Below are 27420 nucleotides of genomic sequence, written 5' to 3'. Positions count from 1 at the left end.
TATAAAATGTGTAAATGAGAGGCATTTTTCAGAAATGTGTGCATTTTATTCTGAATCCAATATTCCCAATATGATTACACTCAAACACCTTCGCCTGCATGTAAGTAGCCTTTGTTCATTTTGTATTGTGTTATTCTGTCTTGAATTTTTTTTCATAAGGTTCTTGGTATATCTTGGACTATGAGTGGCACTGCCATGCCTCTGTTGTGTTTGAATAGCCGAAGCCAACTCGTTTTTCAATGTGTGTTCATGCTTAATCTCAGCATATCAACAATGGGCAATTCCACACAATATAACAACCAAGTTACAGGAAATAAACCATTATACAATAGTAGTGTATATGTACAGCCCTATTTTCCCCATTAAAGCTAAGTGTGCAAGGTTGATTCAAAGTCTTTGAGGTGACCAGGACTTGAGTGTGTCCTCAAAGGGTGTGGAGACAAAGTAGCCAGTGGTGGTTGTAGTTCTGGGGTCTGACCAGTAGCCAGTGGTGGTTGTAGTTCTGGGGTCTGACCAGTAGCCAGTGGTGGTTGTAGTTCTGGGGTCTGACCAGTAGCCAGTGGTGGTTGTAGTTCTGGGGTCTGACCAGTAGCCAGTGGTGGTTGTAGTTCTGGGGTCTGACCAGTAGCCAGTGGTAGTTGTAGTTCTGGGGTCTGACCAGTAGCCAGTGGTGGTTGTAGTTCTGGGGTCTGACCAGTAGCCAGTGGTAGTTGTAGTTCTGGGGTCTGACCAGCTTGCACAGCTAACTGGTCATTCTGGGCAAGCTGCAGCGACAAGGGTAATATCCATGTATGACTGGCAGGGTATTGGGGCTGTGGGGTGATCCGTTTCCATTTCTACAGTTAGCTAAAGGCATTCAGGAGATGCAGCTTGCATACCAAAGAGACCCATTGACTAACTGGAATGTTACCCTAGCCAGAATGATGCGGGGAATATTCCAGTAGTGGAATGGTTGGTTGTCTGGTTGTGAAGGAAAGTCTGTGAAAGGGCTGTCACAAACAGACTTGCCTTTAGATCTTTCCAACGCCTAATTGGCCTGTGGGTGGAGTTTTGTACGTTGAATGTGGCAAAAAAAATAGCACAGCTCCACACACATATACATTTGAAGATGATCCCTGAGCTTTGACGGAAAAGAAAAAAGGTTGCAGAGGATCAAGCATGGTACACAGAGGCCACTATCTCACAGTCAATCCCCAGCCACCATAAATAATCACATAGAGCAAGTTTTACCTCTTGTTTGCCATGGCATATGTTATTGGGTTGTTGGAATTACTACACAGAACACCATATTGGATTTGGAATCAAACCTGGGGGGTGGGAGGTTTGGCTAACCAATGTTCCCTCAAATTTCTTTGGGCACTGAGAAAATCTCAGGTCTGCTGAGCGCAAACTTTAACGTTGTTAAAATTCTGTGCAACTTCCAGCACGCATATTGGCTCCCGAGTGGCGCAGTAGTCTAAGACACTGCTTCGCAGTGCTTGAGGTGTCACTACAGACACCCTGGTTTGATTCCAGGCTGTATCACAACCAGCTGTGATTTGGAGTTCCAAAGGGTGGTGCACAATGGGCCCAGCTTCGTCCGGCAGTGGCGTGCCGTGGGCCTGGGGCATGGGCCTTCAGTGAGGTACTACACAGTCCCACCCGAATTAATCCACCTCATTATGATGCCATGGCTCTAGACACTATACATTTAGACAGAAACGCAGTATAACCAGGCGTTGCGTCACCTTGAAATTGACAAATTGACATTTTTGGGTAAACAGTGTTTACCCAAAAACATGACACAATCAATGAGTCTTTTCAATATTTCCCTTCACCTTTTCATTGTGCAGCTCCTTTGCCCTGCGCTCTTGTTCTTTGAGCTGTAGATCCACTCCGGTGTCCCCAAAAGTTTTCAAAAGCACCATTGCTTGTTAGTGCCCAGCCGTACTTTGGTGTCTCGTTGCTGCCTTGGTTAGACAACTTAAGTTTGCAAAGCCAGTGTGGCTCCAAACACCAAATCGATCACTTGCAAATAATAGGCATTCCCAGCAGTACAGTTTGCAGTGCTTCTCGGAGCCAAGGAGCCTGTGAGCCATTGACAGCGCTTGTAGTTGAAACTTTGAAAGTGGCGAGCGAACAAAGCCCTTTCCCGCCTGTGACAGGCTTTGTGGCGTCGGGCGACCTCTCCTTACAATGTCTAACTTTTCTTGAAAAGTTCGTCTTGAGAATGGCGTTATAATTATATCCTCGACCAAGTCGATATCTTCTCCTCCTTCCGCCATTGTGGGTTGAAAAAACAGCTTAGTAGTACGCAAATTAATTTGTTTATCATATTCAGTTTCCTAGATCTCCATAGGACCTGCCTCTCAATATTGGTAATCCAATCAAAAGACGTGCACGCGCTACGCCTGCTAGCTGGCTCCTGTGTAACACTGGAGCCAGCCAGCAGGCGTACAATAGCCAACTCTAAAGCTGATTAGTTGACACTAAATTTTCATTTCCATTCCCTATAAGCTACAAGCGCCCGCACTGTTGATTCTGAATGCCCGAGGGCAGATTTTAGACCCCTGGCAACACATGATGGCTGAATATGATTGGATAAAAGATCTAACATAAAGACCAGCCCTCCAAATCTCAACCTGGGGCTGGAAGCAGTGCAACCAAGAGGAAAGCTATGAAATGAAGAGTATAACTCTTACTCTGGGGAATAATTTAATACATATTTGTGGGAAAATATATTTAAAAAAAAATTATATTCTGATGATGTTTAGGCCAGCAGAGAAGGCCTTGCAGGCCCTGACGGCCCACCACTGTTGGCCGGTGTATGCCATCATTGTAAATAAGAATTTGTTCTTAACTGACTTGCCTAGTTAAATAAAGATTTAATTAAAAAATCCAATATATATATACTGTGAACACCGAGGCTGTACCTGCTTTAAGTTACAGTTAAGGCTATTTGATCATTATGTAAGCCTACCAGAGTGGCCTACCATCAAAAACTATGGAGGAAATGCATCCATTAACATGGAAATAGCTGTTCTATCATTCAGCCTACAGTAGCAGACAATGTGTGGTGTTCAATGTAGGCCTACATTCCATGAGACTTTTGAAAAAAACATGCAGGGCTTGACATTAGCCTGTTTATCAACTTGTCCTTCAGACAAGGAGGTGACTGAAAATATTGTTGTGTTGTTTGATGCAAGAAACCACTTTACAAAATAAAACACATTATTATTCCCATAGCATTATTACAGAGAATCAGACAAATTATGCTACCCTCTGCCTATTGGCTACTTACCGTAGTTTATTGAAGCCGGTCTCCAAATACACCACTGCCCCATTAACACAAACACATGCTCTTTACCTGACTTACTTTTCAAAGAAATGTACACGTTTTGTGCTCTTGTAGGAAGCAATCACTCCCCTATCGCTGACTTCAAATTATCTATACCTGGGCCAATAACTCACTAATTAGCAAACAAAACGTGCAAGTGGCTACATGCAGCTCTTGCTTTGATCTCAAAACAAGCGCATTTACTCATGACCGCTCATTCCGTAAACAGTCCAGTTCAAAGTTATCTTCACAGATAAAAAAAAAAAGTCAACGTCACAGATCCATATATGGCAATAGGCTATTTGCATATAGGCCTACTGCAGCTCTAAACCTCACTTGTCTGTGTAGATTACGGGCTGTGTCGTGCGTGTCAGATGCGTTCTGCCTTCAACAAAATCTCCTGCAGTTAGTTTTGCATACTAAGTCTTGCATAGTTCGTTTTTGTTTCGGTATGTTGCATTGAAAGTGGCTAATATTGCGTTGATAGTGATAGCTAACAGGGGAAACTTTAGAAAATTGAATGAAGTTCCATCTCGTGCATGGGTTGAAACGGTTTTCTTCTGCGCGGCAGTCCGGGGTGAGCTGGGCGGCAGTCTCTGGGCTACTGTGCGCAGTTTAGAAGCGTACGTTACCCCTAACATAATTTCAAGAGTACGGGTTTAACAGGGCCGGTTTCAGGCATACACGACGTAAAAGGTCGTTTAGGGGCCAGCCGCTAGTATTGGCCACTAGCCTATACTCTTCTTGACAAAGGTGGGATAGTGACCAAGCCATTGACACATTCGCTAAATGAAAAAAACATACTAGGCAGCTCGACTGAAAGACTAACCCCAAATGTGCAAAAAATGATCCTTTTATGTTTACACGTAATTCACCAATTTGCGTGAATGACCTGTTGTAGAATAGAAAGGTTTGCCTATAATAAGCCTATAATAACAAATAGTTTATTCATCTTTACTCTGGCCCTACATTTCATACAAAGGTCAGTCAGGTGGGCAATTTCTTATACAACTCCAGAAGTGGAATGAAAATCTGACCTTGAATTATAGGCTACACAATTTACATCCAATCAAATACTTTCTGTATCTTCCTTGATGTGGAAAGTTGCATCGACCTGTAATATTAATTGAAGAGCTTTATATTATTTCCCACTGGTTCAACGTCTAGTTTTGATTTACATTTGGTTAGTTGTCAACTAAGGTCAATTCAACAACAAAAAATGTCCTTGCAAATCCAATCAGTTTCCACATGATTCAACATTATCACATAGATTTTTGGGGGGTTGAAATGACGTGGAAACAACGTTGATTTAACCTGTTTTTGCCCGATGGGTTGTGCGGGGAGCACGAATTTGTTAAACTCAACACTGAGCCAAAGAGAGTTAAGAGCTTTCCTGCACAACAGTAGGCTACTCATCTCAGAGAAGATGATGCTCTTTGCTGATTGGCCCATCTCCGTTTCCACCCGCTGGTGCTACTTACGGTCTGCAGGAGCTGACTGTCACTGTTCACTGTAGAGAGCACAGTCAGCACTCCGGCGATTTGCTACCTGTTTCAGAAAGACGCACGAGTGCGCTTTACCTCTCCAGGCACAGCCAAATGGACCCGGCGGACTAGACGTGATCACATGTAAAAGGCACCTAAAGAAATCAGCAATGTCTTACAGTTGCATTACCCGCTGCCACAGGTTATTACTTCTGTGTTTTTTGAGGAGGTAACAGAGGAGGATATTGCATGCCAACATGGATTGCCTTTTTCTTTTGATATGGACTTTGCCTATCCCACTTGTCAGCTGCACATCAGTGAAGATTTTATCCACTCTGTGGTTCTGGAACACATTGAAGGCAGGTGACAATTAACTGTATCATCAGATATACTTTTAAATTGCAGTAGGCTGCCTGTTACAGTACACTGTTGCGCTTGTTGTGCCATTAACTTGTTGCTACCTGTCGTTTTGCAGACGCTGCATATCTACTGCTCACATTCCATTTACTCTGTTTCGTCCACTTTTGCCGGTGACACCAGTGGACTGAATCATGGTTTGTATTTTGCACGGGCCAGTTGTTTACTTCTCTCCATAACTGATAAGACAATGGTTACTAACAGCATTGTAGTCTGCAGCAGTCTGTAACTTTTACAATCCGTTCGAATGAAACAATAACAAAGCAACTGTTCAGAAAGAATAAAACGCATTACTTGTATGTGTTGTGTCAGGTTTATCGATGAGTCACCAGGTAAAGCGCTCATGGTGCCTTGCGCGCATACTGCCTCTCTCGTCTTCTTGGCTGGTAAATTTAAGCCACGCGCGTTTGCCGGTGAAGGAATTCCCTGCAGAAGCGGCAGTTTCCTCCTTGAGCAGCCGGCCACGGGGCGGGTAGAGTTTAGATGATTTACATTCTTTGTTTTACCAATGAGAGTGGATGTGACTGTAAAAAACGATTTGGATTTGTTTCTGGGCGTTCCTATTAGGCCTACGTGGCGTCTGATACTGTTCCTAAATGATGGGTGTCTTTGTGTTCTTTTTGAATAACTGTTTATTAGATTAATATAGGCTATGGTAGTGGAAGAATGTTTACAACTTTTGGATCTGAAACGTGGTTTGATCATGAAAGGCCTGAATACACAAGCCAGTATGATATCAAATGCTCCCCTCATAAGTCACTTAAATATTATAACACTGTTTGATCAATTATACCGTGATCAGTGTCAATAGACTAGAGGGAGTTGAAATGTGTGCAAATGCTTTGTGCCAATAAGATGAACTTATTGGATGTGGGTTTGGTGGTGACCTTCTCTGTGGTTCTCCCCCAGATTACATGTTTGTGACGCCAATTGAGGTGGATGCTCGGGGTGGGTATGTGTCCCACGATATTCTGCGGCGAGGCCGGAATAAGAGGTCCCTGCCGTCCATGGGGGGCCCTGTACACTACAGGCTATCTGCCTTCGGGAGGGACATGCACCTGGACTTACAGCCTGCCATGGTAGTGGCAGAGGGCTTCACAGTACAGGTACTGGGGACAGAGGGAATCACCACATTGGCACAGGAGCCAGCCCATCAGGACTGCTTGTATCAGGGATTTATACGCAATCTCACAGCTTCCTCTGCAGCCATATCTACATGTTCTGGCTTGGTGAGTGTCCCCTCGCGTCGTTACACTTTATCCTGCGTCAGGAAACATACACTTGTTTTTCTCCTGATTTAGATTTGTCATGTATTACACCTTGTGTCAAACCACCTTTATAATATGCAATGTAAGCAATGAAAGAGAAAAAGAGTGTGTGTGTTTCTGTGTGTGAGGATGAGAGAGGGAGAGAGGGGTGTGTGTGTGTGGGAGTGAGAAAGAGAGAGGGGGGGGGGGGGGTGGGGAGAAAAAGGGAGGAGAGTGGAAAAGAGACAGTTCTGTTTTTTTAAGATGCTGGCCTTAGTGCCTCTCTCACTATTTCCTCCCTTAGGCGGACAAGCAGATCACATGTCCCACCCCGGACACCAGGCCTCCATAAAACATGCCTTTATTTTTGCCAATAGCCTCTACCTCCTTTGCTCCTTGCTCTTTTGTCCCTTGTTTGCCCTGCTTCCCCATCTCCCTTGTTCAGTGCAATTAAACCCAGGGTGAAGTTTCAGCCGCTTGGCTGGCAGTGCTAATCTTTGTATTGTTCTATTCATTAGTAGTAGCTTCTCCACAATTAAACAGCAGTGACCCATTATTTTAAAACTGTGCAAGGACACAATGTAATTTGGGAGCAGATGCATTTGAATAGACTGGAAGGACTCTTTGATCTGTTTTTCTCCTCCCCAGTTATTCTTTTTTTTCTTCCCAAGGATGACCTGAGGGCCATCAGAAATTCACTTAGTCTATCGTTTCTTAAAATGTGCTTCTACCTTTAGATTTCAGATGGAAGGGAGGGAGAGACACATTAAAAGACCTACTTTTACACTAGTACATTAAATCTGAAAAAAGGGGAAGAGAGAAAAATGCACAAGAAAGAAGGTCTGTCTGTTGCACTGAAAGAGTGCATAGCCTGGAGGAGTTTAACCCCACATGTCATCTCCCCTTCACAAGGAGCTTTGGATTAAGTACAAATGAGGACCCATTCATCCCCCTTGATCCTCAGCAGCTTCTTTTGCCTGGAAACAGAGGATAACTGGCAGTCTGTTTGGGTGAGAGCTTGATTTTTTCTGCAAGAAGAATGTTAATTCCGAGTTTAGAGTGGCGCTCCGAGGGAGGATGGTTGCTCTCTCTATAGGCCTATGGAGGCCCTCTTTGTGGTAGTGTAGGTCTCCACTGCTGGCACACAGACAGACGGTCGGTCAGAGAAGCCCCGGCCTCCACAGTCTGCCCACGCTGGTCCTCTTTACTACTGTTTGAGTGCATCATGCCCCAGCAGATGGAGGGGGATTCTGTTTTTAAATCAAGAACAGGCAGACTCTGTATTAAGACCGGGGATAGGGGATTTGCTTAATAAATCCTGAATAATTTAACATGGTGTTTTTAATTACACTCCTCATGAGAAGGACATGTACTTCCTTTGTGTGTCGAAAGTATTTTCTCTTTTTCTCTTTTCTGCTGACCTCAAATGACTTGAAGGCATCAGTTTAAAAAAAAACTAGTACAGCTATTGCTGGTTGCACACAGGAGTTCTCTGCCTGCATTCTCTGGTCCAGAGGTCACGGTGGTTGACCTCAGTCACTCCCTCTTTCAGGGTCATGCTGGTCTCAGTTCCTCTGTAGTGCAAGTTCAAAGATGCTCTCCCATTCCTCTGTGAATGCAGGGAGAGATAAATTAGAGCTCTGCTGTCCTCCCCAGGTCATCGCTCCGTACACTGGGTGACAGAGCCAGCCCTTCCTCACAAGGACCAGACCCCAAGAGCTGAACTGAACTCAACAAGAACTGTTCCAGCCTATTACCAGTAGGCTTGGATGCACTCTCTGAGACCTTCATTAATATGTCATTTATTATCTTATTGGACGGCGGGATCATTGGTGTGTGGGCCAGCTATATTGTCTGGCTGTTGAGCCATTAGATTGCCCCTTCAGCGGATTCCGGTTCTCTGGCTAAGCGTGTCCGACCATGACAAACACGGCCATGACCTTTCCCAAGCCCCCTCTTCCACGTTAGGATGCATGTCTCTTTAGTCTATACAGTTACAGCCACACCTTTAAAGGTTTTAAGTGCTAGCTGAGAAAACGATGAACCACGTTTCTGATAAGACTTCAAGTTCATCTAGGGGGCATATTTTATGTGGTTGAAATAGTCTGCTTGCATAAAAGTGTCAAAGATAACACGTTACGCACCCATTCACATTTTCTCAAGGGATGCTGAAAGAAAGAAATCACATTTCTCCACTCCTGTTCCCGAGACAAAATGAACATTTGTTATATAATTTTACTGCAAGAAATGCATAATTCTGCAAGAGTTAATATTATATTACCGTATATGTGAGAGGTTATAGGCCTACAGTCAGTGTCCAGATTTCAGTTATTATTCCATTTAACCCATATGAACTTAAATTAGGAATATTCTGTTCATTTACAGATACAGGGATACTCGGGAACGGGATATCAAAGGTTCATGTAAACAGCTTATCCCGAGTAAGACCAAAAGCGGGATATGAGCTTCCATCCGGAATACTGTGCGCATGTAAACGTGGTCTCTGTGAGACGTCTCTCCTTTCAGTGTTTCCTGTGGTATTAAAGCACGTCACTCTCTCTTAGGTAACCACATATATTCTGAGAACAAGTTTTTGTTGTTCTTCTTTATTTTAGAAACGAGGCTGGGAGGGCTAGGTGTATTCTTTTCCCACAACCCCTGTAGAGTTGCAGACCGGTTCTAATTAGGGTAGTAATTGAGTCTGTTTTGATGTGTACTAGTGGTCTTTTTAATGACCCCCATGTACTAGGGGATGAGTGTGAAAACAAACCTCCCCTTTTCCTTTTCTTTTTCTCATTCCCCAGTGTATTGCTCTCAGACACCTCAAAGGAGGTTGTTTATTTTGCTCAGAGCCTTGTTGCAGGGGACAGTTGTGATATCCTTTGACAATGATCCGAGGAAAGGAAACACGTCAGCATACATGCACATTTGACTGTCTCAACAAGGTGTAAGTCGTAGGACGTTCCACTGTGTGAATTAAAAAAGACACTCATCCTCTTCCCGTGGTGTGGTATCGGTCATAAAACCGGTTTAGTGGGATTATTTTTTAAATCAGAATTATAGTCCTACATATATTACTAAACATGAGTTATAGGTGATGTAGTGGCCATAAATGATTGTTCTGGAGTGAACTTTTCTCTGGAGAGTGTCATATTTAAATGTTGTGCGCAGGCCTGAAATAAACAAGATGGCTGATGCTCTTTCTCAGCACCTCATATGACCTACTGTAAACCACAACTCTCTCTGCTCAGTGTCCCATGGGCTCCATCTCCCCACAATGGGCTCTATATGGATGCAGGGCATACAGGGAGGAGGGCTGAGTCTGACACATGATGAGGAATTCTCAGGTAGGACTTTGGGCATTTGTACTTGTCCATTTTCAAAAGAGGACTGGACAAATTGGAACGTCTGTTGGAACTCTGTAGTTACTATGGCTCCCTAGTCCCACTCATAACTCATAGGCTGTTATGCCACATACGACGTGAGCCGGTCATGTTGTGAGCGCTGCGGAGGGAGATTCCCTGGTGGTCTCCGTGGTGACAGTGATGTAGTGCCCACCGCTAGATGCCAGTAGGAGAGGGAGCCAGGCCCTCGCCATTCTGCTCTTGTCACAGGCATTGTGCTCGGGTTTCTCACACAAGACGAATGAGGAGCGTTGAAGTGGTCGTCACTTCACAAAGCAGAATCCATACATATTCCTCGACCCGTCTGTGTCAGCACAATAGATGCAGTACCCCTTTTGTTAGACAATATGTTCTTTTCCGACAACGGTTCTGGCTTGTCGTCAAATGAGGATAGCGGTGTGACCAGTATGGCTGCTTTAGTGAAAAATGTTTCTCTGTATATAAGACGTGCACAAACATGGTTGCAGAACAAATCAAATCAACATTTATTGGTGGCAGATTTTGCAGATGTTATCACAGGTGCAGCTATATGCTGGTGTTTCTAGCTCCAGCAGTGCAGCAGTACGTAGCAATACAAATAATCCAATACACATAATCCAAAAAGTAAAAATAAAGAAATTCAGAAATGATGTAACGAATCCATTTTACAACCCAAATAGCAACGTAACAGTAATCCAACTGCAACCTATACGCATCTAGGAAGGAATATTCTATGAATGATATGTACAGCAGTAGATATATTAGTATGAGCTATGTCGAGAATACAGTATTTAAATACACAGTGCACAACCCCATAGCAAAATGGATAGAATTGCAGGAAATTAGCTTCGGAAATGATACATATGTATGTGAATGGTGAGTATAGACAGTATGGACAGTATGTGAATAGAAAAGGTGTGTATAGCAGTAGATTCTTTATTTATTGAAGTTTTATTTGATCAGTGAGTCATACTCGGACCAAGGTCTATTTTACAGATGAGCCTTTAGTTACAGAAATGACAGAAAATACACACATCAAAATATGAATACAAAATGCAAGCAGAAAGAAAAACACAGTCATAAAAAACAAACACATTCATCAATAAGAAGGTCCTCAATCAGCTATATAGGATGAGCCATGTCTAGAATACAGTATATAAAGTGCATAAAACAGTATGCAAATATTATTAAAGTGACTGGTGTTCAATGACTGTACATAGGGCAAAAGTCTCTAAGGTGCAGGGTAGAGTACTGGATGGTAGCTGGTTACTGACCGTGTCCGAGGTTCAGGGCAGAGTACTGGAAGCCATGGAAACAGTAAAGATGTTAGCTTAAATTGAACACAGAACCATATACAGTATATCCCATATTTACGTCAATTTCTCTTTTCCCCTCATATCCTCTCATTCTCTCTATTTCTGACCTCTGGTGAGTTTGGGAGGGACTGAGTGCCTGAAATAGTGGACTTCCCAATTTGGCCACCTGCTGAGTCATCATCCACTGTCAGAGGAAGTTGCTTGGTCCCAACTGAGCTGACAGGAAAATGAGGTGAACCTTGCCCATTTCGATTCAGCTGATAAGGAGGCTGTATAACATCATTAGCCATGGTGTTTCCAGGCCCACCTGTGCTTTATTTGGAGAACAAGGGCTGCTCAGTGGGTGTCTATGCTCTTTAAAGGCAATTAGTGACGCCACACACTCTGTGGAATGCTCTAGGCTAACGCTGAGGGAAACTCAAATCATTATTGGCCAGGTCGAATGATAGACACGGAGACATAGGCCGCTCAGACAGAAGTGGCAGATTTTGCACTGATAATGGCCTGTATCCTTTTACCATAGCTGACAGACACTGAGTGATGTGGATGCTCTGGTCTGCATTCGCCGACACTATGGTCACATGTAACGCTGAGCTGGAGTGCAGATGTGTTTTAGAGCTTTATAATCACTGGCTTTGGGTTTCTCACACATCTCTCCCAGTCTTTAACAGCATGTAAGCACTTACTAATTTAAAATATAATGTCATGGTTGGGAGCCTTAAAAGCAGCTACAGTTTACACAAAGACAAGCTAATTACGTTTTCCCCCGCAACAGATCCTAAGGAACAAGCTATAAATGGTGTCCCGCGCTTACACTGAAGACATGCATGGTCGAAATGTGTAAGGTTACAGTATGTAGTCACAGGCCTCGGAAAACCACATGAAAGCAAACGCAAAGTCATGTTGTAATAGCTTCCATAGGAAAGTCCTCTGAGACCATTGCTGTATTAGCTAATTCCCAACATGTAGACTGTTGGGTTCGGAAAACTGTCTACTCAGAGTAACCATGTGCATGTTATGCTGTAAACTGAGAATGGTGGGGGGGGGGGGGGGGGGGTGGAGAGTCGTCTGATGTCTGCAGGTCTGAGGAGAAATAGACTGGTGTTTAACAGAGGACATCTCCCTCTAATCTGTGTAACTCTTACAAGTGTACATTTAAGGAAATCACTAGAGGTCTGCCACATCAATATTACTTGAAGTCTGAGGACCTGGTGTCTCTTTACTCCCTGTGAAATTCCATACATCTCAAGTACCTTTCAGAGGATATATGTTGTCATGAATAACATCCATTTAACAGCATGTTACTATACATAGCAAAACATGTATTACATGTAATGCCAGAACTAATACAGTACATTGAGGTATGTACCTGATATCACCTGATATTACTATCAGTATCTGATATTACTGATATTTTATGGCTACTAGTACGCTTATGTTTTCATTTGCATGTTGTCCCTCCAGTGTTCTACTTTTACATTTCATCCGGCAGTTCTTCTAGTCTTCTCAGGACTCTCACAGACATACAGTTCAGGCAGAACAAGAAGAGAGACGCACCACATCCCGACAGATGGAATCAATTTCCTCCCATTATCAAGCATAGGCACCTCCATCTGCTAACTGCTGGAAGATGTTGATAGATATTTTACAGTAAAGTTTGGTATGTTTCTGAGACAAATGGAATACATGTGTGATAATTGAGTGTGAGGTGGCGTGGGGGGTTGGCAGACAATGGGACGCGCTAGCTAGCTAACAGTGGATTTCCTCCAGGGTGTTGGTTAACGTTTGTTGTGGGTTAACGGGGAGCAGGCACATCACAACAGGAAGTGGCTAGCGAGATTCCAGGCTAATATGCTAATAGATTTACACAGATAGAGGTTGGAACCTGGAAGAGGTTCTTTGTCTCCTCCATCTTTGTCTCTTTTACAGTTTCAGTCTGTGTGAGTAATTCGGTCGCTGTCAGACTTGTTAATGCTACAGGCTTAGTTCAGGGTAGCTTTACAAAACATATGCTAATGTTAAAAATGGGCTCATCTGGGATGAAGTACTACTGTCACCACTGCAAAAATGAGCAGAAAATATGTATCTTTATTGATGTAATGCATAGCAGAGATTTATACAAATAGCATCCATATATCCATGCATAGGCCTATATTGCTTGACAGTTTGCTGAGAGTTAGTTGGTGAGATCCCTAAACTCGTCAGTTCAAAGGGCTGGAGCAGTCACCAGACCGACCAGGCTGCCAGATCTTTACAGTGCAGTGGAAAAGTGTAATGAAATGACAGTGCGGGTTACACTCAAGTCTTGTGGCTATTAAGTAAGTGGAATGGTTTCTAAGTCCAGTATAGCGTGTATCCTCCCCAAGTTTGTCAGTGTCTCCCTGCTCTCTGTCCTCACGCTGTCTACCCCTAGACTATGGCCTGTGTCGGGGGCTAGCTAGGGCTGGTTCATAAGGAGGTGTCCTGGCTGTTCTGGCTGCCCAGCTGTGGTGAAGACATGTCATACTGTTATTCTCTCTCTGTCTGGACACAGTGTTTGAAGGCATGTGGGGCTCTGCCGAGGTCACATTAGAGAAAGAAGAGGAAAATGTGACACAGGAAGGCAAGGCACACAAGGTACCCGGTGGCTCGGCCAAAATAGACGTCACTGCATTTATTTTAAACCCCCTTTTGATTGAAACCCATCAATCAGAAAGAGCAATCACTCTTCCTCAACAAAGCACCGGAGCAACACAGAGAACGAGGCTGACAGACATCGACGGATGCCCGACGCCATTACTGCCCATTACTATCATGGGAGAAACAGAACCAAATTTGACAAGAGCCTCTGGGTTACTCACATGGCCTTTTGATCCTCATCGGGGGAGGAATGAGTGATACGAGGTGGTTTGGTGGTTCTGTCAGGTCCTGGGAGAAGAGAGATGGATGGGGTTATGGTGGACTTGGCCTCCCCAGAGTGCCTCTGTTGTACCCCTGTCCCAGGAGGTGGGAGTCTGGGAGCGGATGGCTGTGCATGGTGGCAGTCTGCCATGGCTCGCCACTGTTTTCACAACAAGAGCTTCTGCATGGCTTCCCCTTTGTGCGCCTATGTTTACTTTGCCACCTGCTAGTCTGGGGAACTGTGGATCAGGAGGGTGAAGGGGGAGGTGGGTGTCACACGTAGAAAATGGACAGGGGTCATGGGGTGTGAGGGGTGTGGATGACAATGCACAGCTATTTGGGCTGGATTTGGAGAGCAGGAGGTGAGATTAGATGGCATTCCATGGCCAGACAGAATGTGTGAGGTTCAGCGCTCTAGTGATCGATCTCAGACATGGTCAGAGAGTGGAATGAACTGCTTAACTTGGTCATCAAATGGGAGAAAGGACAGAGGTTTGGGGAAACCAAACAAAAATGAAATGATTGCGTTCACCTATCTTAACTCAGTTCTTTCTCTGTCTCATGCAATCACATCATCACATAAACAAATGACCAGGTAATACATAATAATATAGTAGTGCTGACCAAGACAAAATACATCTTTTTTTCTCTAGTCTGCCAATGCTTATAGAGTCCATTTCACCATTATTCCTCTGTTTGTAACTCACTGTGGATGAGGCCAAGTGGAGACACGCCGCTCCCCAGCGCTGTCTAACGCTGTCTAACCCTGCTGACATGAACATCCACAGCAGTGAACGGATGGTTTGTCAGAGGCCAGGGTGTTTATCAGCCTGTCTGTCTGTCTGGTAGCTCTGCCAGGCAGAATAAACCAAACCACTGCTTCTTCATTCTACAGCAACACGACACATTTCACGGACTGAGATAAATGCACGCTCAGCTAGCACAGTACAGCGAACTCTTCCAGAACGTCTTGGATGCGGTCGTTGCTGCCAGATTAATGTTGACTCTGTTCTTGTCTTATATTGCAAACCTTAAGCTGGAGGCCTGTTGCAAATGCATTACAAATGCTCAACTATAACTAACCAAAACTACACTGAACATAAATATAAACGCATCATGTAAAGTGTTGGTCCCATGTTTCATGAGCTGAAATAAAAATATCCCAGACATTTTCCATACGCACAAAAAGCTTTTTCTCAAATGTTCTGCCCAAATTTGTAAAAATCCCTGTTAGTGAGCATTTATCCTTTGCCAAGATAATCCATCCACCTGACAGGTGTGGAATATCAAGAAGCTGATTATTAGACAGTACGATCATTACACAGGTGCACCTGTGCTGGGGACAATGAAAGGACACTCTAAAATGTGCAGTTTTGTCACACAACACAATGCCACAGATGTCTCAAGTTTTGAGGGAGTGTGCATTTCGCATGCTGACTGCAGGAATGTCCACCAGAGCTGTTGCCAGATCATTTCATGTTAATTTCTCTACCATAATCTGCCTCCAACGGCATTTTAGAGAATTTGGCAGTACGTCCAACCGGCTTCACAACCGCAGACCACATGTATGGAGTCGTGTGGACTAGCGTTTTGATGATGTCAACATTGTGAACAGAGTGCCCCATGGTGGCTGTGGGGTAATGGTAGGCATAAGCTATGGACAACGAACACAATTGTATTTTATTGATGCCAATTTGAATGCACAGAGATGCCGTGACGAGATCTTGAGGCCCATTGTCATCCCATTCATCTGCCACCCTCACCTCATATTTCAGCATGGTAATGCACAGCCCCATGTTTTAAGGATCTGTACACAACTCCTGGAAGCTGAAAATGTCCCAGTTCTTCCATGACCTGCATACTCACCAAACATGTCACCCATTGAGCATGTTTGGGATGCTCTGGACACCGTGTTCCAGTTCATGCCAATATCCAGCAACTTTGCACAGCCATTGAATAGGATTGGGACAACACCCCACAGGCCACAATCAACAGCCTGATGAACTCTATGTGAAAGAGATGTGTCGCGCTGCATGAGGCAAATGGTGGTCACACCAGATACTGACAGGTTTTCTGAACCACTCCTCTATCTTTTTTTTTAAGGTATCTGTCACCAACAGATGTACTGTATATCTGTATTCCCAGTCATGTGAAATACATAGCTTAGGGCCTAATACAGTTATTTCAATTGACTGATTTCCTTATATGAACTGTAACTCAGTAAAATCTTTGAAATTTTAGCATGTTGCGTTTATATTTATTTTGAGTATAAATTAAACTGTCAGCCTGTGGTGATGTTTGAAATAATATTTTACACCTCCATATAATGTAATGGTATAAATAAGGATTCTACAGGTGTATTATATGTATTATAAATGTTTTATTAATTGGAAAGTGTTCTGTATCAATATGTCAAACGTTCAAAGATGAATCATACTGCTATGGATTGCCAAATGTAAGACTTGGTGCTGAGGCAGTTGCACATGGCCCATAGACAGAAAGCTGACTAGTGAGTAAGTGAAATGCATTTTCAGAGGTGTTACAGTAGCTTGTTGCCTTATGTTCTGTGATTGACCTTTGCCTAATTTATGAAACAATATTTTTACTTTTGACTTGAACATCCTCTCTCCACCTCCCTATTGTTCCATGTAATCATCAAACTGCACACACACACACACACACACACACACACACACACACACACACACACACACACACACACACACACACACACACACACACACACACACACACACACACACACACACACACACACACACACACACACACACACACACACACACACACACACACACACACACACAGGGAGAGTGTTGAAGAAAAGCCTAGCTATCTGCCTCGGAGGATGACAAAGAGCCAATATTGGATCTTTTCAATCAGTGGTTGGCTTGCTGACAGGGTTCCATAGAGAGGCTATCTCATACATTGTAGCCCTCGAACATGTGAAGGGAAAGTGAATACCGCTGTGTTTCAGCTCTTTTCGCTAATCAAATTGATTCAGTCTCCTCCAGTGCTAGGTCCGATAACAGGACCATGCTGATGTTGAAGATTAATGGCCTCCCGCCTTAATGTGTTTTTACAGGCAGTCTCCAAGAGGTTGTCTCAACACTTTATTCCTTTCTTTGGAGTGTATTGGAATCCTTTACATGAAAAGCTGGTTAATTAAAGAGCAGTTTTTAGCAGAGGTCTGTTCAAAGGGACTTTTTTCACGTTGAGTTTTTGAGTTGTTGTTTCTGTTGACCTGCAAGCATTTTAAACACTACTAGTTAGCAACCTTTTACCAGTTACACTCTGACTGCACTATCATATATAAAGCTCTTGCATCATGCTACTTTATATATTTTTTCACTGTATCTGATTGCTGTATCCATGGCGACTGCCAGTACTTAGGTTGTGCACAGCAGTTTTTTTAAAGGCCGTGTTTGAGAGGTAAACTACACTGTAACTGAAGACTGTAATTTATACAGTAATGTGGGGTATTATCAACAGTAGAATGGTACTGTTCCTAGAATACTAGGGCCGGGACGATACAAGTATCACAATACTGGTTATTATCGTGACAAAGAAACAAAACACAAAGCATATTTAACTTCTTTAGGAAAACAGCGCTAATGTTGGAAACATACATCATTATGTTGTCATTCAGAGTCACATGTATTTATTTTTCCAAGCTATAGCTCACAATATTTTTCTTACAGCAGGTTTTTAAAGGACCAAAATGTTTGGTCTGCTTCATGTTTTCACTTTTGGGTACCGTATCTTTGGAACGCCAATAACATTTTGGGTGCATAGAATTGTTGTTTATGGCTCATTAGCATATTTTGAGGCGGGCCTTGTTTAGAGGCTATATTTGTTTCACCCATGAGTGAGAATGCTGTACAAATTGAACTCCTATGTGGTTATAGTGCACCATTCGTTTTAAAGATTGGAATGGCAGCAAGACTTGAACCTTAAATGGCTGAGTGTTTTGCCATTTCCTTTTGGTCTGTTTTGCCCTGTAGTCGCCCTGTAGCTGCCAGTTTGAAAGACTTTGTTAAGGCCTCTAGAAGTGCAAGTGATCTAAAACACCAAATATGCATAAATATGTTGTAATGTGTAAACACTTTACCTAGCCACCTACCTGCTTTTACCAATTCCTTGTAATTACAGTAAAATACTGTAAATACAAAATTTTCCCCTCAATGAATTAAATGTATCCATTCATTCATTCTGACTACGGTAGCATTGACTTATGTACAATATAATACAGTCAATTCTACAGTATTGTACTGTGTGTAATTACACAGTACTTTCTTTGATACCGTATTTGTATTACAGTAGGTGTACTGTAATATGAAATCCATCATTTTACTTGCCACTGAGCTGCCTGTAAGTTAATGTAAAATTCACAGCAACCCCTTTACAGTGTAAGAGTTGGTTCTAGATTGACTCAGAACCCACTAACCTTCTGGGTTAGGAATCCTGTGTTGAGGAGCAGCTGCCCCAGACTACCTCTTGTACCCTGTGTTATCATGCTGACAGACAGTAAGTCACATTCCTGTGGGAGCCTGACCTATGGAGACACCACCTTGTCCCAGGGTTTCTTGTGTCTGTGTCTGGTTTGACCTGACTCCTCTCTATTTTTATGTCCCTTCAGGCCTTATCTAGGAACTGCTGACAGGCCTCTTACTTACGCCATTCCTTAACACATGACAATCTACATGACTTATTACTGATCCGACTCTCGTCCTCATCCACCATGATGAATGTTTAATGTTGATGAATAAATCTAAGGCCCAGGGGTATCTGTGCTCTTCAGTCAGGTCTGATCCGGATGTCTGATGATGAGTACTTCATCGCCCCCTTGCCCCAGCACCTAGCTGCAGAGCACAACTACAGCTCCCCGAGTGGACACCACCCACACGTGGTCTACAAACGCTCGGCTGAACACAAAGTCCATGGTGGCCAGAGGTCTGTCCACAGCTCCCAACCTGACAACCCATATCTACAGCACCATCACCAGCATCACCACGACTACCAGCACGGGAAGCTGCAGAGACAACACTTCTGTGGACGCCGCAAGCAATGTATGTAAGGGAACTTCCTTATTATTATGACTGCCTTTGATCCGCTCACATGAGAAAAACACATTACTGTCACGTGGGACTGTGTGTACAGGACAGTGGTAGTAAAGATGGTAGAGAGACATGCTTTGTAGTTTTATCACAGGAACAGAACAATAACAGTACAATGACAAATAAAAAAAATGAAGTTAAAAATGTTCAAATGTTCCACTACTGATTGTTTATGATGTAATGTGTATAATGTATTTTGAAAGAAATAGTGCTCAGATAAAATAGGGGTATAAAGTAGCTGGCCTTTATTGAAATTAATACTCAGAAGCAGCATGAGGAGTGAATGACTTTGAATATTTCCTGCTCTTTCAACGCTCTGCCGGCCCCTTGCTCTTATCAGGGAAAGGTCCAGGAAGAAGGAGGAGCTGTCATTTGAGCTCCTTTCCAAAGCATTTCTCCCCCTGTCTTTTTTTCTCTCTCTTCATATCTCTATCCCTCCCTACCTGCCCTCTATCTGTCTACCATATCTCTGCAGACACTCCCAAGCCCCCTGCTGAGGATCGTCTCGCCATGCCTGATGAGTTTGAGCTCCCAGGCAGGGGGAAGCGATCACCCATCACGTCTAACAAGGTGGGGACCCTGAATGTGGAAACGCTGGTGGTGGCAGACAGGAAGATGCTGGAGAAACACGGCAGAGAGAACGTCACCACCTACGTCCTCACTGTTATGAACATGGTGAGCAGGGGAGGGACACCAGTCAGTCAGTCATCAGTCATGTAACATACTGTATCCCAAAGTAGATTTTATCCTCAAGCAAAACCCTGGCCTAAGGCTTGACAAGCAATGAATGTCATGATTTATGTATTTACTTCCCACAAAATGTTAAGCAACGATTCATTTAAACCGAGATGTTAATCTACAACTGGCAGTCTGGGTTGCTTTTGTTTCAGGTTTCCAGCCTTTTCAAAGACGGCACCATTGGAACTGATATCAACATTGTGGTGGTCAGTCTGCTTCTTCTAGAGCAAGACCCAGTGAGTCACATCGATCTGAGGGCCTGACAATAAAATCCCCAGCCTCCCCAACGTCATGAATTCTCCAGTCTCCCCTTCTGATCTCTTCCTCTCTGTCTCCTCCTCAGCTCGGCCTGTCCATCAACCACCACGCCGACCAGTCTCTCAACAGTTTCTGCCAGTGGCAGTCGGGCCTGATCGGTAAGCGCCATGACCACGCCGTGCTCCTCACCGGCCTGGACATCTGCTCTTGGAAGAACGAGCCCTGTGACACCCTGGGTAAGGGGGGGGGGGGGGGGGGGGGGGGGTTGGTGGGGGTGGGGGCGGGGGTGAAGTAGGTCAGCCAGGGCTCCTGAGGGGACTGTTGGAATTAGAGCCCTTAGTCATGGTGCTGCTGGGGGATTAGACAGCACCAGAGATCATGGGGTCACTTCCAGGGTGGGCGGGATCCTGCATGCTCTGCCAGGACTCCCTCCGGCAGGGGATTTCACCTGCACTAAATACACCCTTGTCAAAACTCACTCACACACACATACACACAAGTATGGCCATGCATACATGCACGCACGCACTCACACGCACACACATGCACCCACCCACACACATCTTACACCCATCCTGTTCTCTTCTTCTCTTCACTAGTGTGAACGATTGGCAGCATTGTCAGATCAGTTAAAACTGAAGCATCTGCCAACTATAATTAATTCATCTCAACGGCCCTAAACCACAAGTATGCACTTTGGGACGTACAGTGTGAGGAGCAAGCGAGGCTTTGATTTAAATATGCTCTTTGTAACACAACCCACAGCTTTCATGCTACAATCCATAGCGTTCATGCTCTCCGTGGACCATTTAAACTGTAAAGACTGCCTTTATTGCCATGTAACAGCAGTCTTTGCTCCCTCTAATAGCAGGATTTGCATTTTTTAGGTTGGCAATAGTAATGCCTGTATTGAAAATAAGTTTGTCTTGTAACACTGCCTACGGCCTTCCTTCTCCCAGAACAGTTATGTTGTCTGATGGTTTTTGTAGATAGACATAGTAGCTTTGTTTGAATACATATTTGAGCCTGATATCTCCCTTACAATACTCTTTTAAATGTCCTCCTCTCCTTCTCCCTGCTCTGCTTATCTCTGCAGGTTTTGCTCCTATAAGTGGAATGTGTAGTAAATACCGGAGCTGTACGATTAATGAAGACACAGGACTGGGCTTAGCTTTCACCATCGCTCATGAATCAGGCCACAAGTAAGTCCATCAATGCCCTCGCAATTAGCACTAGCCATTAGCTTTACCTTCACATGCAGCAGAATAGACCCCCATGCATTTTAGGAGAACAGGAGAACACCTAGTGCAGGTGATGAACGTGTTACTATATAGCAGTGTATTCGTGGGACATTAGTCCTAAGAAATGCATGCAGGCTTATTTTTTTTATAGAACGTCGTGCTTAGTTGCAATGTGACGGCTTTAATCTACAGTGCCACATCAAAGATGCAAAAGATACGGACTGAAACAATAGCGTTACACGAGCAAAGCACTTAATTTGCTCTATGACAATGTGTGAAACCATTTAAAGTGCCACAGGCGATGGGCATGCTCTGTTTGTGTTTACACGTTTCCATCGAGATAAGAGGCAGTTTATATTTGACATTTGAGATTGAATTATTACGGTAAAGCCCTTTGTCTGCTTGGCACTCTCTCAACACAAACGGGAAAGAACATGTTCCTTCGATACGACGAGCCGGTATCATGTCAGAATCCCTGTAACATTCAACGGCTTAATCACTTTGGTCAAATGGAATAGGAATCATTCCCAGAATTTGCACGTTGTTCAGATGAAAACCACTTCCAGGCCCAATACCATTAATCACTGACAAATTGAGGGGATGTCATTTCTAAATAGATGACGTGGTCTTCTACAGACTAGTGAACCTCAGCTATGTACTGTTCTGTAGGAGGGTAGACCTTAATGCTGTGTCAGCACATGCCTGGTTATAACACATCTGTTTCTAAAACAAGCGTGAGGCAATGTGTGACCATTCACACTCCATGGAGCTTAACGAGTTTTATAAAAAATTAAATGTGAGTTTACTAAGGTAAGAGTTCAAACCTCTCTCTCTCTCTCTCTCTCTACTTCTTAATGATCTGTCTCTCTGGTAGTTTTGGGATGATCCATGATGGAGAGGGGAATCCTTGTCGGAAAGCTGAAGGAAACATCATGTCTCCAACCCTGGCAGGAAATAACGGGGTCTTCTCCTGGTCCGCCTGCAGTCGCCAATACCTCAGCCGCTTCCTTGGGTAAGCCTTATATATTGACCTCTGATATGGCTGCCATGCATGGAATAATGTAGTGTGGTTCTCATGCACCTGTTTGTGTTTATTAGTCTTTAATGATAGGTCCCTGTCTGATTGTTCAGTGTTTCTTGGTTTTATTCCACAGAACAGCTCAAGCATCATGTCTGGTGGATGAGCCCGGGCAGATTGGGCAGTATAAATACCCAGAGCAGCTCCCAGGTCAGCTCTATGATGCTGACACACAGTGCAAGTGGCAGTTTGGCTCCAAGGCTAAACTGTGCAACCTGGACTTTGTCAAGGTACCTGACACTGATAGGCACATTCGTTACTGGGGTTGCATGAAACTGTCTGACAAGTGTGCTACTGGGAAAACTAGGCAGGGTTTAAAACCAGTATTATTTAATTTACATGTTCTTTCTGGGACAAACCATTCTATGTCTAAAACAGCCATATTTAATCTCCCATTACAGTATTCAAAACGGGTCCAACAGACTTGAACACAACCCTAAGGGAATGGGCCTCTATAAGCTTTTACTATAATACATTCAACAAGAAATGCATTGACATGCAAATCCAGCATGAATAAGGAACGGGTCAAGAAAAGGAGGTTGTGTGTGGGAAATCAACATCCATACCAGTCCATCTGTAGGATTAGTGCTCATGGTATAGCATGCTCCATTGTATATCCCCCATACAACCTTTTGTGTTCTCCTGAACCCCAGCCCTAAGTTTGAATCCGTCTCCTGAACCTCGACGTAGGTGACTCTACATCTTAATTAACAAGGATTTGGGATGTTTGCCTCCCCGTGTTTCTTCCCCCTGTTGGGATTCTGCAGTCGTTTCGCGCGGTGCAGAGGAGAGCTAATTAGCCGCGTGCTCTGCTCTTACGGCTGGCCGTGGCACACTAGCTCAGTCAGTCTGCTGCAGAGCTAGATTAGCACAGGGGGACCAGCTCTCTCACAACCCCGGTCTCGCTAGCTGTCTGCCAGATGCAATCGGGCGTCACGCCAGCGTGGCACAGGTCCACTGCCTGGCTCCCAATGCCTCATCTCTCCATACATACTGCATTGTGGGAAGAAATAAAAGATACATGAATAGCGTGTTTCAGGGAATACAATGATTGGTTTTGACAGTTTTTTTGGAAATGGGGGATTATTGCGTGTAACCATGGCAGTGGGGTGTTGGTGGTGTAGTGGTGGTGTTCTGATGAGGGGAGGCAGATGCTGGACTCACTGTTTGGTGTTTTCGGTCACTCGGCAGGACATCTGTAAGTCACTGTGGTGCCACAGGACAGGTCACCGGTGTGAGACCAAGTTCATGCCCGCTGCCGAGGGCACCAGCTGTGGGACTGACATGGTAAGTGTACCATCTGTTTCCATGGCAATGTTGCCCATCGTGAACGGGATGGGAGGAGACAGGGATTTCCCTCTAACATTATCATTCAGCGTAACACACTTTCAAACACACACAGACGTAAAAACACACAGGGACGCGTACACAAATGCCCAAGGCCAAAGCACAAAAGACAGGTTCACTCACAAATCCACATATGCACACACCTGCAGGAGCGTTTTGTGCATTGTTAAATGTCCCATAAGGACACAAGGCTCCTATTCTTTTTCCACAGTGAAAGATGATATTGGGAGAGAAAGAAAGGTGGTGATGTGTATGAGTGTGTGGTTTGGCTCAGATAGGCCTAGGTCTCCAGGTGTGGTGCTGGGCATTCACCCAAACCAGGAACCTCAGCACTGGGGCAAGCCAAAGATCCTACCACCGATACTAACTCAACTTTCTTTTTCCTCTCCACCCCGCCCCCATCTCTCTCTCTCTCTCTCTCTCTCTCTCTCTCTCTCTCTCTCTCTCTCTCTCTCTCTCTCTCTCTCTCTCTCTCTCTCTTTCTCTCTCTCTCTCTCTCTCTCTCTCTATCTCTCTCTCAACAGTGGTGTCGGCGAGGCCAGTGTGTGAAGTATGGTGACCACGGTCCGAGAGCTGTTAACGGTCAGTGGTCAGGATGGTTGGAGTGGTCGGACTGTTCCAGGACCTGTGGGGGAGGGGTGATGTACAGGGAGCGATCCTGCACCAGCCCCAGGTACAGTTCTGTTAGTCATACTAGGGGGTCAGATGGGGTCATAAGAGTTCACTACTGATTTAGAGTCTCACTCTGGGCTCTTTTTATGCATAGCCTACTAGGGGAGAGTGGGGTAAATTGGGCAATTTTTTACATTTAGTATCACTTTGTCAAGGGAAATATAGTATTATTTTTAACAAAGATATCTACATATATTTTAGGATGTTGTGTATCCCTGTAAATAATCCGAATTCATGTAAAAATTACAGTTTTGAAAACAAAGCTTGTTCTAAAAAGTGGTATCTTGGCCAAATTTACCCCAGGGATTGGGTAAGTTGAGCCATGGGACAGGGTAAGTTAAGCCGTCTACAAATTAACATAAGTCAGGCCCTGCTGTTACCTCATATCCCAGCGATAATGCCTTGCATTACGCCTGTAATGAAAATACTTACATTTGCTCAACTTGCTCTTGGCTTAACCATTGGCTCAACTTACCCAATGGCCATTGGCTCAATTTACCCCAAGACAAACATTTTGACTATATTAGCCCACAAAGCTACAAGGATGCACTTTCATGCTAGGTTTAGGACCTCATATTCACACTTATAGAGACCCCAACTGGTGTATAGAACAATCTTAAAATGTTCTACTTGAAACGTCTAACACCCCAAATTCATTTGACTTGGTGAGAATCAGTTTTTTGGAACTAACTTGTTTACCACTTTTTCCATGACTCCATGAAATTATGACCTCTTCCTAAATATTTGGTCAAATTATTAATGTTGTGTATGGTGGCTCAACTTACCCCACTCTCCCCTACCATAACAAGCCTAGATTTGCACTGGGTGAACTCAAGAACCCCTGGTAATACCCCAGAGAGGATTATTACTGTGATAGTTACTCCTCCCTCTTTTGAGGCGCTTTACCTTGTCTTGCAGAGGTAACGCTCCATACAAGACGGCTGATGGATAGATGAGCTTGAGGCATGATTAGCCACATTTTACCTCAACTGTTGCTTGTCTTCGCTAAGTCTCTACCAGCACCACCATAGAACACATGAAGAGTTCCACATACAGTGTGTCTGCTCTGTGCAAACAGGACAGGGTTGGATTTGGACAGGTAAACATGGCCTTCCTCCCAGTGAGCTCCCCCTGACTTACTAACTGAGCACCTGCGAGCGTGGCCTGCCTGGCTGCCTGCCTGCCAGTTGGCTGTCAGCCCATTAAACTCTATTATCTGTCAGTCTACAAACAGACAGCAGGCCAGATTAAAGGGTTCTCTCTCATGCCAGTTTAACCTGCTCAGCCCACAGCGCTACTCAATGCTCTGCCTCAAGCTACTCGTCCAATCTTCTGACTTCCCTAGGAAACACAAACCTCTTCTTCTTCAAGCAGTCACACCCGAGGCAGACACTGAACACACAAGTAAATATAGAGACATAGCACACAAATGCCCCAACACTAGATTCAATTCTCAGGTCCATATTAGTTTGTCAGATCTTCTGTGCACTTGGGGGAACCCGAGTGGTGCAGTGGTCTAAGGCCCTGGTTCGATTCCAGGCTGTATCACAACCAGCTTGTTGTTGTAAATAAGAATTTGATCTTAACTGACTTGCCTAGTTAAATTAAGGTGAAATAATTATCTCTTTGCTAGATTGTTCTCAGAATACGTCTGATTGATGTCAGGCTTTGTGTGCTTGTTGCCTGGTACAACCACTAGTAGTCAGATTGATGTGAAAGCTCAAGAAGATTCTGTATTCATTTGAGATTACGACTCCCTCTGAGGGCATGTTTGGCTTCGGAGGGCTTGGCTGCTTCAGAAAGGGACAAGGAGCTGAAAGAAGGAGGGACATTATTGATGGACAGGTGGCTTAGATTTCTTAGCATCTGGCTTGTTCTCAGGTTTGTGTCTTGCAGGATGGGATGTGATCATGCCGATTGGATAACATCCAGGCACTCAACCACTTTGATTGCGTCAATGCTATTGAAGACCTCAACTCAAACCTTTCCAGTGTGTTGAGAACACTGATTTCTTTGTTCCATAATATTGATGAATATGATGATCTGTTAGCCACACCAATTAGACTATGATCGAGAAATGTAATTTAGTAAGACTATGATTTAGAAATGTAATGGCAGAAATGATTTCCATGACAGTTTAGTGTATGTGTGTTTGTGTGAGAGAGTGTGTGTGTGTGTGCCAGCGCGCGCGTGTGTGTGTCTGATGGTGTAAGCCCAGATGTTTCCTCCCAGCAGTTGCAGCAGGTTGACGGAGGACCTCTCTTCTCAGCACAGGCATGATAGAGTAACCTTCCCAGGCACAGGTGTTCCTATGCTGTCACTGTGGGTAAACTATGTGGCATGGGAAGTCCACCTTACCTTCCTCACTTACGTATGTCTCTTTTCGTTAATGGCGTAACGTCTCGATGGCTTTTACTGGTACCTCAAATCCATACATGCAGACAAAAGCAAAACAAAATACAAAATCCCACAAGTGGAAAACCTCAATTGGAATGGATGTAGTGGCTCAGCACAGAGTTGGAAACTACTTCTCCCTCTCCCACAACAGTCTGTCCAGTCAACGAGCCATATGTGTTGGAGGACTGACGTTGGTGAGGTGCTGTCCTCTCTGCTGTACCTGATTGTTCACTTAATCCAGCTTGGACCAGCCTGGGGAGAGAGAGAGCCAGACGCAGACAGCCTATGATGCTCATTATACAGTCAGTGATTAGCAGACAGACCATACATGGAGCTATAGAAGTATAATCCACTTTAAGAGTAATGTTGATTTAAAATGTTTTGGGGCATTTAAGAGGTCTTTTTAGTAAGAAGCAACCACTAAATCCTGGTTGATGTTGCGAATTGGGACTCATGGCGAATCATGACCTAAAATTGTTAGTTTACCTACAGATCCTACATGATCTTAGTT

General features: G+C 44.1%; 1 protein-coding gene across 1 annotated transcript in view; it reads left to right on the top strand.

Moving 5' to 3' along the window:
- The first annotated feature begins 4836 nt into the window (after window positions 1–4836).
- The window catches only part of LOC129854147 (A disintegrin and metalloproteinase with thrombospondin motifs 18-like), a 46725-nt gene continuing 24141 nt past the window's right edge, over window positions 4837–27420 (top strand). Inside the window, exons 1-12 of the mRNA XM_055920904.1 lie at window positions 4837–5159; window positions 5276–5354; window positions 6127–6446; window positions 18863–19130; window positions 19654–19853; window positions 20069–20152; window positions 20260–20410; window positions 21271–21376; window positions 22290–22427; window positions 22570–22723; window positions 23685–23780; window positions 24365–24513. Coding sequence (XP_055776879.1) covers window positions 5058–5159; window positions 5276–5354; window positions 6127–6446; window positions 18863–19130; window positions 19654–19853; window positions 20069–20152; window positions 20260–20410; window positions 21271–21376; window positions 22290–22427; window positions 22570–22723; window positions 23685–23780; window positions 24365–24513 — 1847 coding nt within the window. The 5' untranslated portion in view covers window positions 4837–5057. The remainder of the gene's footprint in view (window positions 5160–5275; window positions 5355–6126; window positions 6447–18862; window positions 19131–19653; window positions 19854–20068; window positions 20153–20259; window positions 20411–21270; window positions 21377–22289; window positions 22428–22569; window positions 22724–23684; window positions 23781–24364; window positions 24514–27420) is intronic.

The sequence above is a fragment of the Salvelinus fontinalis genome, chromosome 4 (genome assembly GCF_029448725.1).
Source record: "Salvelinus fontinalis isolate EN_2023a chromosome 4, ASM2944872v1, whole genome shotgun sequence".
NCBI lineage: Eukaryota > Metazoa > Chordata > Actinopteri > Salmoniformes > Salmonidae > Salvelinus > Salvelinus fontinalis.
Note: the sequence above shows the minus strand (reverse complement) of the source record. Positions and strands in the feature narration are given on the sequence as shown.